The sequence below is a fragment of the Choloepus didactylus genome, chromosome 16 (assembly GCF_015220235.1).
Source record: "Choloepus didactylus isolate mChoDid1 chromosome 16, mChoDid1.pri, whole genome shotgun sequence".
Lineage (NCBI taxonomy): Eukaryota > Metazoa > Chordata > Mammalia > Pilosa > Megalonychidae > Choloepus > Choloepus didactylus.
In genome coordinates this window covers 23,785,641-23,797,726 of record NC_051322.1, presented here as the reverse complement: position 1 = coordinate 23,797,726, position 12,086 = coordinate 23,785,641, and the positions used below count along the sequence as shown (strand labels likewise).

At 35.6% G+C, this 12,086-nt stretch overlaps 1 protein-coding gene across 1 annotated transcript in view; it reads right to left on the bottom strand.

The window, feature by feature from the left end:
- TXNL1 (thioredoxin like 1) overlaps positions 1-11,360 on the bottom strand; it is a 35,658-nt gene extending 24,298 nt beyond the window's left edge. Inside the window, exons 1-3 of the mRNA XM_037806029.1 lie at positions 11,074-11,360; positions 3,915-4,011; positions 2,273-2,446 (exon numbers count right to left, since the gene is read on the bottom strand). Of these exons, the coding sequence (XP_037661957.1) occupies positions 2,273-2,446; positions 3,915-4,011; positions 11,074-11,171 (369 nt within the window). The 5' untranslated portion in view covers positions 11,172-11,360. The remainder of the gene's footprint in view (positions 1-2,272; positions 2,447-3,914; positions 4,012-11,073) is intronic.
- Between the last annotated feature and the right edge of the window lie 726 nt (positions 11,361-12,086).

Genomic DNA, 12,086 nt, shown 5'->3' with positions numbered 1-12,086 from the left:
GGAACTCAGAGTGCCACTGTCCTTATTATGCATTGAGTCAAGTCCCCACACAGTCATGTTCTCATCCTACCCTCTGCTACTATGTACGTGATGGTATGTCCCTTTTTGACCTTATCCTTTTCATACAAGGGAATCCTAATATATAGGCTGTCTCCATATGACAACCCCTTAAACAAATAAACCCCAAGTGTAATGTAGTTACACTTTTCTTAACTGTTCTAATTCATCCTACGTCTTTTGTGCACTGTTAGTTAATTTGAATACTGTTATTTGGTTAAATAGGCAGAATGGTTTAATGGAAAAATATTACAACTGGAACTCAAGACATGTTTTCAGTCAGTCATTTAACCTCTTTGTGTCCCCTTGATCTATAAGATGGAAGTAACTTGACCTCTTACCTACTTGGATATTTTCATGAAAAAAATGAGAAAATAGAGGTAAAATTGCTTTAAAAAGATTATTTTGAATAGTACTCTATAAAAATAAAAACCAGTAAATTTGAGATTGAAATTGATACATAACTTGTCCCCTAACTGCTTACCAACAACTTAGGAAAAAAAAAAAATCACGACTGAGACTATTTGTTCCAAGAAATCCAAATTTTATACAAAATTGTCAATACCTGTTTGCAATGCTTGTATGTAAATCTATTTAAGATGAAAGTTTTCCTTCAGTGATTCTTATTTTCATTAAGTTTCTATTTGTGTTATATGAACAATCATGTTCTTGGGAACATATTACCAGTTTTAAGTATTTAATAACCCTGAAGGCCCAAATAGTTCAAAATGTTTAATGTCTTGATTTGACACCTGATGGAAAAAAATGAAAATGTTTTAATAGCTTTTCACATTTTATTCATAACATTTGCATGAAAACTACATTTTTATATCTTTTTCCTGCTTATTTCCTACCTGAGGCCCAAACACTGATATCTCACTTAGCTGATGTGTAAGGAAGTATCCCTGTGGCTAAGCAGCAGGACTGTTGTGCTCATAAGACTTTTCATGCAAACACCCTTAGTAATAAAGGAAAAAAAAAATACAAAGATGTAAACAACAGTTTACAAGTCAATAATTTCCAAAATTTTCCAAAAGGTATCACAACCCTGGCTTATACAACATGTTCATACTTTCTAACTGGATATTAAAATTTCAGAATATTATACTGCAGTTCTATTGAAAATAATACTAACTGTACTTCCCTAACATAAAATAATGACAGTACAACTTGTTAAAGACACTTCCTGATCCCTCCCCCTCAAAAAGATGCTCATATTTGTCTAACTATAGTTTCTCCTTATTTAGCATGAATTTAAAGAACTTAAAGAAAAGGACACGTTGCCCCAGTACATGAACTTACTCTAATACATTTAATATAAGTGCTTTAATATTACTTTTAACTCTCATATTGTTCAAGGCAACACTTATTTTAAAAACCTTCTTTCTTTGATCTGCTAACACAACAATCTTATGACAAGAAAAATTAAGAATACATATTTTTGTATGCAGGATGTACCTATTTGCATAAACCTGAAATGCTACTTCTGAATTTTATTTCCTTCTTGAATAGCTCTCAAATGTAAAAATACTGCACTATAAGCTAACTGCATTATGCAGTTTTCATAAACTATTATCTAAATGTACTCAGAATAATAACTTACTTTTAAAATTTGTAAACATACATCCAATAATAAAGTCACATTTGGTTTTAGAACAAAATCAGTTAACTAGATTTCTTCTTTTTTTTTTAAATAGAGTGCCAGAAAAGGGGGATACATTTAAAAGGACAGAGAAAACCACAGGAAGTAACAGTGAAGAGAGTCTAGTGTATAATGGTCATACATTAAATTTACACACCATTTTATGTAATTGTCAAAAAGCAGAAAATTTTTCCAAGGCACATTTCTTTTGTTTTTGGGGGGAAAAGCGTAAAACAAGTGTTAAAATGGAAATTAAGTATGTAGAAAATCAGATTAAAAAGAAAAAAAAAAAGTGTAGAAAACTAGCAGGGAAATTTAGGATAAATGGCTTACGATGAGATTTAAAGTTATAGCATATGCACACATGTACCATGTACATGCATGCACAAACCCCAATAGTCAGCTAAGGAATTTACTTTAAAAATTCTTATTTGAAAGTATTTGAAACTAATAAAATATAAAATCTGAGAACATAGTCTTGTATTTTAAAGAACATTTTAATCAATTTTATTTTAACCAAATATTGACAATTCCAAGATATTATATAATGATTTCACTTTTAAATCTACATACATAGCCTTTTGGAATATCTGTGTCCTCACTGCTTCCAGAGTCATTTTCTAGGTGCAGTTTAATTTTTTCTTCTAATCCCACAGCATCTGCTCCTTGATATTGATCAATTCTCACTTTGTTTCGAAAAAATAGAAATGTAGGTGTTGCTGATATATTGTTGGTGGCAGCTGTTCCCTGAAATTGGCAAGTTAGATAGTGTAAAGAATTAAAATAAATCATAAAGCACTTTCAATATTTGTTCTACATCTTTTTGGAAGTTAAATGTCGTAAGAATGAATTAAAAACATGTAACATAGCTTACTCCTACTTGATATTTAAGAACCAAGCCCATTCCTAAAAGAGATCCCAATAGGGCAGAGCTATATTACCCTCATACCCACAGTGAAGAAAAACTCTGCATTCTTATCAATTTTACTGGTAAATACTTCATCCAATAGAAAATTGGTTTCCCATACAGAACTTGTGTTTATAATAGCAGACAGCTCTCTCATAAGTACATACTATTTCTCAAAAGGAATAACCAAGAAAGGTATAGATAGATCAACAAAACTGCCCCTTCCAGTAAAAAGTACATTTCTGAAGGATGGAACCCAATCTGTCCATGAGAAACAGGTAACATCCTTCTCTGTATTGCAGCCTTTCATCCAGTTCTGGTCTCCCATTAAACACATTACAACAGCTATCTTAAAATTTTGCCCTAGCACCATAATTCTATAAGGCTAAGGAATGAATGGAACATAGCTAATAACCATTGAGTATTGTGGTTTAAACTTTTCATAACCATTATAAAGGAAATAGTGAAGTATTCACAAATAGTAATAGTAAAGTAAATGTGTTACCTTGTACATTCAAATACTATGAAGAGATAACATGTATTATTTAAAGATAAAGCATAAGTACAATAAAGAGACATCTTCTCTAAGAAACCTCATAAATGGAAAAAAACAAACAAACCCACAATTGACCTTTTACTACAGTGCTGCCCAAAGAAAATAGTAATGTGAGATACAAATGCAAGCCATGCATGTAATTTCAAGTTTTCTAGTAACCATAATAAAGTAAAAATAAATAAGTGAAATCAATTTTAATAGTATTCGTTAACCCACCATATCCAAAATATGATCACAGCAATGCACAATCAATGTAAAAATTAATGATATAATTTTACATTTTTCCTTTCATACTAGATCTTCAAAATCTGATGTGCATTTTACACTTACTACATTTCAATTTGGACTTGTCACATTTTAAGTGCTTAATAACCACTCCAAATCCCCAAACTATTAACTATTAACCCCTAAAACATTCTGAATTTTTTTCCATATTCAGAAATGTAAATAAGACAAAGACTCACTGCCTCCACAATCCCCCAAAAGAAAAAAGAAAAAGAAAAAAAAACAGCTAAAGAACTGTTCCTCAATCAGAACTAAAGATTCTGTTCTTAGTGCTATAAGGAATCTTCCAAAAAAAATTGTTTACTAATGTAGCAATAATGACATTTGTAATAATCATGTTGACATAACATTTTTCTTATCTTCAAAGGAGTAAGTACCACATGCACAGATAAATAATGAAGGATATTAATTATGAATTTCAAACAGATTCATAAATTCAAAGAAAAAAAAAAGGAATCCTCACCTACCTGACACTGATGTACATCCACCTCCAAGAAAACTGCCTGTGGATATTTATTACTCATAGAACTGAATGCTGGAGCAATCCTTAAACATGGTCCACACCTGTGAGAAAGGTAAAAGAGATGCTTGCTAAAGTAACACAAAAAATTGTACTAATTTATATTCTAAAGCACTGGTCAATTAAGACAAAATAAACACTGATAATCCTGGCTTTAGACCCGTTAGTTACCTGATTTATGACAAAGGTGACATAACAGTACAGTGGGGAAAGGACAGTCTTTTCAGTAAATAGAGCTGGATCAACTGGACATCTATACAGAGGAAAAAAAAGAACCTTGACCTGTACCTCACACCATACATAAAAAAACAATTCCATATGGATTGCAAATCTAAATGTGAAAGATAAAACATTAAGGATTTTAGTGAAAAATAGAGAATATTTTCAAAACTCTGGAGTAAGCAAAGATTTCTGAAACAACACAAAAAGCACAAAACAAAACAGAAAGAACTGTTAAATGGGAATATATTTGATAATCTGGAATATATAGAGATTAAGACCTTTTACACATTAAAAGAGAACATTAACAGAGTATCATTAAAAGGCTACCCAAAGAATGGGAAAATATATTTTCAAAACATACCCAAAAAAGGACCTATAGCTCTAACATGTAAGAAATGCCTACATACACCAAAAACATGAGCAACAAAAGAAAAAAAACTGGACTTCATCAAAACTAGTAACTTTTGAGCATCAAAAGACATTATCAAGAAAGTGAAAAGAAAACCGACAGAATGAGAAAAAATATTTGGAAACCATATATCCAATGAGAGTTTAATATCCAGAGTAGATAAAGAACTCCTACAACCCAACAACAAAAAGACAAACAATCCAATGAAAATGGGTAAGGGACTTGAATAGAAATTTCTCCAAAAAAGATAAACAGCCCATATACATATGAAAATATGCTCAATATCATTAGCCATTAGGGAAATGCAAATCAAAATCACAATGAGATACCACCTCAGCCATTAGAATGGGCATTACTTTAAAAAAAAAAAGGAAAGTAAGTGGTGGGGATGCAAAGAAATGGGAACCATATTACAATACTGATGGGAATGTAAAATGGTGCAGCTGCTATGGAAAACAGTTTGGCAGTTACTCAAAAAGTTAAACATATAACAACCATATGACCTGGCAATCCCGCTTTCAAGTATATACCCAAAACAAATGAAAGCAAGGACTTGGACAGCTATCTGTATATCAGTGTTCACAGCATCATTATCCACAAAAGCCAAAAGCTGGAATCAACCCAAATGTCCATCAGCAGATGAATGGATAAACAAAATGTGGTTTACTCATAGAAGGGATATTAGCTGTAAAAAGGAATGAAGCTCTGATAAATGCGACAACATGGATGATCCTTGAAAACATGTTGAGTGAAATAAGTCAGACACGAAGGGACAAATATTGTATGATTCCCCTTATACGAAATAGCTAGAATATGCAAATTCATGAAGAAACAAAGTAGGGTACAGGTTACCAGGGATCAGGGTGGGGGCAGGAACTGGAGGAGTTAATGCATCAGGAGTGTAGGGTGTCTGTTTGGGGTGATGGGAAAGTTTTAGCAAAGGATGTTAGTGAGGGTAGCACAACATTGTGAATGTGATTCATCCCAGTTAATGGTACACTTAAGAGTTGTTGAAATTGGAAAGTTTATAGTGTATATAAACGTTTCCACAATTTTTGTGACTAAAGAGACAATGGCATCAACTCAACAGTAAAAAGACAAATAACCTAATTAAAAAATGAGCAAAAGACTTGAACAGACCTTTCTCCAAATAAGATCTACAAAAGGCCAATCAGCACACGAAAAGATGCTCAATGTCATTAGCTATTAGGGAAATGCAAATCAAAACCACAAGGAGATACCATTTCACACCCATTAGAATGACTACTGCATACCAACGTTCATAGTGGCATTATTCACAATTGCAAAAGATAGAAGTGACCCAACTGTCCATCGACCAATGACTGGATAAACAAAATACTGTGTATACATACAATGGAATATTATTCAGCATTAAAAAGGAATTAAGTTCTGGTTCATATGACATAGATGAACCTTGAAGACGTTATGTTGAGTGAAATTAGCCAAACACAAAAGGACAAATATTGTATGATCTTATTGACATGAAATAATTAGAATAAGCAAACTCATAGAATTAGAATCTAGAATATAGGCTACCATGGCTGGGTTGGGGGTAGGGAATGAGTTAATACTTAATTGGTACAGAATTGGTACAGAATTTCTATTTAGATTGACTGCAAAGTTTTGGAAATGGACAGTGGTGATGGAAGCACAACACTGCAGGTGTAATTAACAGCAATGTATTATATAGGTGAATACGGTTAAAAGGGGAAATTTTATTATATTTTATTATATGTTACTATAATAAAAAAATAAAAGATAAATATAAAGACTGTACAACACAGTGACCCCATTGTAAAGTTGGACTGTAGTTAACAGTACAATTATAAAAATGTTCATTCATGAATTATAACAAATGTAGCAAAGTAATGCAAGGTGTTAATAATAGGGTGGCTATTTGGGGAAAAATACATCTTAATGTTAACAATAGACTATAGTTAATAGCACAATTATAATATTCTTTCATCAACTGTAACAAAGGTACGACATTAATGCAAAGTTTTAATAATGGGGGGTTGGCATATGGGGAATACTGTATTTTTTTTTTACATTTTTCTATTAATCTACAACTTCTCTAATTAAAAAAACCTTTTTAAAGAAAAAAAATCTAATTGTATCTATAGCATCTCCGTCGCTTCCTTGTCTGTCTCAGTAAAAAAAGATGTCTCTCCTAACCAAAGCGAAGCAATTCTTACACCTGTAGCTGGACTCTGCGCTCAGTCACCCCCCTCACTCCTCTCTCTTTCCTCCCTTCTCTTCCTCTTTATCTTCCTCTCTCCTTCTCCCTCTTCCCCTTTCCTCCTTCTTCTCTCTTTTTCTCCCTCACTCTCTCCCTCCTTTTCTTTTCTTACTTTCAGCAAGGAAACGTGCCTAGGTTTGGGTATCTTAAGAAAAAATAGACAATGGCAATTAAATGCAATACGATCCTACACTGAACCTAATAATGGAGGAAAAAAGGCCCAAAAGGACATTGCTGAGACATATGAAAAAATTTTTAAATAAAGCTTACAATCTATATTCCATGTTATATTTCTTGAACACAATAACTGTACTTAAGGTGGCTCCATGTTCTTAGGAGATCTACATGAAATATGTGGAAATGTACAAGGAACGTGAGGCATGCAACCTACTCCCAAATGTTTAGAAGACAGATATAGATAAATAAATAGATAAACAAACATAGATAGATATAGATAGATGGATACATAGGAATGATACAACAAAAATGGTAAAATATTAAAAGTTGGTGGATTTGGTATCTGGGTAGGGGGTATGTTGAACTTCCCTGCATGGGATTTTAATTACTTTTGCATCCATCCTGTAGGTTTGGAATTAAGTCAATATAAAAAGTTACAAAAAAAAAAAAAAAAAAAGTCTACAAATCAGTAAGAACAAGACTGACATCTAAAATGAAAATGGGTAAACTTTTAAAGAGTTGTTTAATAAATTATCTGGACAGCCAATACATATGAAGAGGAATTCTACTTCATTAGCCATCAGGGAAATCAGGGGAAAGCCAATTAAAACCACCCCCACTAAAATAGCTAAAACAGGAACATAACAAGTGTTGGCAAGAATGTGGAGCAAACTGGCATAATTTTGCGGGGGGACAAACCGGCAAAATCTAAAGCTAAACATCTGCCTACACTATATCTATCAAGTCTATTCCTGAGATACATACATATATATATAACAAAAATGTATGCATATGTTTGTCTTAGGACATTTGCAAAAATATTGATAGCAGCAATATTTCCAATAGCCAAAAACAACTACCCACATTCCTATCAACAGTTGAATGGGTAAATGAATTGTGGTTATCCATACAATGTATACAACAATGAGAATGGTTGATGTAAATTCTCATGCAAAAATATGGATGAATCTCACAAATAATACTGAGGAAAAGAAGTCAACTACAACAGAACACTACAGGATTCCATTTATATAAAATTCAAATACAAGAAAAATGAAATCAGTGATACCATAAATCAAGATAATGGTTTCCCTTGTGAGAATGAGTGACAGGAGGGGGCATAAGAAAGACTTCTGGTTGCTAGTAATGTTCTGGTTCTTATCTGGAAGCTGATTACACATGTGTGTTTGGTTTGTGAAAATTCATTAAGCTGTACATCTATAAGTGCACACCATGTATGTTTATCTCAAAAGAATTTCACAAAAATGAGAAAAATCCTGGATTTAGCAGACCAGAACTGACAAGGAGAAGCAAATCTTAAAGCACAAAATGAGAACGTGTTAATCTCAAACAAGTTGTGATTGTCTCTCTATCCTTCACATTTTAATCAGCATCTCATCTGGTAGCATCCTGAAGCCTCACACCAAAAGCTAAGAAAAATAACTATTACATTCTTAAATATTAAACTTGCTTCTGAAAGTAGATTTTCAGATGTAACACTCTTCAAATAAGCTCAAAAACACAATTAAAAAGACATAAGCATTTACAATCAACTAAACCTATAGGTTTAATTTAAAGAAATACTTCTAGCTAGTATATAACATAAGACGAAACAAAGTCACTTCCAAAAGTCTACTCTATTTTAACATTCAATTTCACAGCAATAGGCATAAAGAAGTTCACTGAAACATGTTTGCAATAGCAAAAAATTAGAAACAATCTGAATGGCAATCAACTGAAAAATAGTTTAAAAATATGACACATCTACACCAAGGAACCATTATAGTTTAAAAATATGTGGTTATATGTAATGGTAGAAAGATGTCCACGATATATATTATTGTTTAAAAAAAAAAAAAAAAAAAACTCACCATAATAAAATGTTCTATATGCTCACACCTAAAAACTATATACATGTAAATGCATGTTAAAAGTTTAGGCAGGACACGAATAAGCAAATTACTTATGATCTTTTTTTTGCTGATCAACAGATATTTTTATTTTTAAATATCTAATAAGGTGAAAGTAGAGAATTTAATATTTACTGCACCTACATAGGTGTCACAAATGAAGCACCGGTATTTATACTATACCACAACATACCCATTTCTGAAAGCCGCTTTCTTCAAAAGCATGGACTCAAAATAAGAGGGCTTACGTGAAAAATAAGGTTGAGGTAAACCACTTGAAACCTATGCAACTTTGTCCAGATCACTAAGAAAAACAATTAGTACTCAGGAAATAATCTGGACAATTGGGCAGGTGGCTCAGCCTAAGAGGCTGCCTCAGAGGATACTTCAAATGAACAAAAACAAAAGAGAAGAAATGTAAGCTTATCGGTGCTGCAACAATGCAGATGGATATGAAGCTGTCAGCCACTGGGGCTGACATTAGATTGGGATAGAAGGTAGAGCAACACTGAGAATAAACTCTGGTGAACAAGTGCTGGGTGCAGGGGCCCACGTTAAATTTTATTAATTTTAACTTCTTTAAAATAAATCTAAAAATGTCTCCACCTGTGAGACTGAAGGCTTTTCTACTTCCTGCTGAGGGTTTTATTTCTATTCTTGCTCTTCACTACTTATGAAAAAAAGCAAATTAAACAATACAACTTCCAAATTATACTGACACCATCTCTCCACTGATCTATGAATATGAGCTAAATGGTGTTAAAGAAACTTTCCTTGTAGCTGAACAAACTGTATCAAAATAATGGTTACCTTGCAAATAACTGTTTCCTTTCAAAATTTAACCCTACCTACATCCTCTAATTTTAGATAGCCATCATAGGTTGGAACTTGAGTCAAAAGTCAAAATGAGTCATAGAACACAGAAGAGCTAATATATACAGTAGCATACTTTCACACTACATTCAGCCAAATGAAGTGATGAGTTATTTTAAATATAAGATGTTTGCACTCCTTAACATTATCAGCCTTCAAAAATAAGTTTAAATTTCCATTATTAACTTGGCTCATGAACAAATCAACCGATATGCCTGGGTAAAAAGATAAGGGACTAGATTTTCCAAGAACCTTCACCAGCGCTAAAAAGGAAGTATTACAATATATAGTGATACCTGTAAATAGATTTCACCAAGTTAGAGTACGTGTAAACAACGCCAGGGTATCAAGATGAATCAACTGGAGATCGCTAACTCTCCTAACTAGACTCTGACACAGAGAAAGAGAGATCTTTAAATACACACACTGGCTGAAATCTTCGTTCTAAATATGTAATTCCAACATGTCACTCACATACAGGAACATCACACAAACAATATGGAAGGTCCACCAGTTCTGAAGCCTGTAAATTATTATGAGAATTACCAAAGACAGTTAACATTTTCCAAAATCTCTGTTCTCTCACATCAAGTCAAACACGGAGCCTGATCAAACCCAGACATCTGGCCACTTGTCTACACCAGTAACCTACAGGAAGCCTAAGCTACAAAGTTACTAGCCAAACGAAGAATAAAATCGTTAAGAAAATTAAAGGGATCCTGATCCAACATAACCTTAATTTTAAATGCATTAACTGAGCCTAAGGACTAACCGCTACGCAGATTAGCGGGATGCCACATTGAATCTTCCAAAGGCTTTACAAAAATGCAGGTGGTGAAGAGAATCAAAGTGCTCCGTAAATTAAGCTTTTAAACTTTCTAATATGCAAGTGACAGCTGGCTTCCCAGAAAGAAGGGGACAGCAGCAAGCAGGGGCGACAAAGGAGACTCCCACACACTTGAAGAAACAGAGGCGAGCCAACCCCAAGAGCAGAGCTCTTCTGCGGATTCAAAAAGGGCGGGCAGTGGTCTCCAGGGCTGGGGAAGGCGGCCAGCAAGGCCCCGTGCCCGTCTGGAAACCCTCCGGTGAACAAACGGGGGCTCACACCGAGCAGTGAGGCCTAACCCTGGCAGCAGCCTGGGCTGCGGCCAGCGCCGGACAATCAGGAGCAGGAGAAGGGAGGGGAGCCGCGACTCGGAAAAAGCGAAAGGAAAGCACGGACGGATAAACCCGCAGGGCTCGGGCCCGGCCTCACCCTCTCATGGTGAACTTGACCACGGCGAGTCTAGAGCCCGCGCCGCTCAGCTCCGGCTGGAAATCCGGGTCGCTCCCGACTGGCTTCACTCCCACCATCCTCCGAGAGAAACCGGCAAGGGGCCGCGACACCACCGGCTTCGAAATTAAAGAAGATCCAGGAAGGCTGAGGCCTGGACAGAACAGGAGACGACCGCGACGTCTTCTCCCGGGGCTCTCAGTGCCGAGTCACGCCAGGTACTGGAGCGGCCGAGGGGCGGGGAAGGAGCGGGGAGGGGAGAAGCGAGGGAAAGGAAGGCGTGCAGCTCCCAGCAGCCACCGCGCGGCCGGCGCCGGCGCTTGCGCAGCCTAGCGTCATTTCCGCGCCGCCCGTTTTGGCTCCCCACTGCCGAATCCTAAAACACTAACCGTGGTCCCACTCTAGACTGAAGACTGTTACGCTACCTTTTGCGACGCAAGCGCAGATGTGTACAGGTCGGAAGCGCAGGCGCAGATTGCTCTACCAAAAGTTCTTGTTTTTCCAGGTTGCCCAGAACCGAGGATTTTACCGACGAGGCTTTTATTTTTTTATTTTTTTCGGGAATCATACATGCTGCCTAAGGTCTTAAGCACCCCTAGGAAGTACTTTGTGGATAGTCCTATTCGGGGCAGGTCACCACACATCAGACGAAACAGTTTTAGGAATATTGTATTAATGGAGCTCCTTTCGTAAGGATGCTTTCCATGCAGTCTGTCATTCACAAATACAGTGCACCTGTCTTTAAGTTGTGCACAAAAAGATGAAGACATCATGCCTTCCTGCAGGACAGGAAGCTCATAGTCTAGTTACAGACACAAATAATAGTTTGTATAGGAAACGGTGGAGTCAAATGGAATGGGAGGGTGGGGCAGGGAAACTTGCTGAACATGACTCCAGAACTGAATCTTGAAAGAGAAGCAGGGCTGAGCCAAATGGTGAGAGATGACTGGGGTATCCGAGGCAAGGGGACAACCAGCAAGTGCAAGTATATGGTT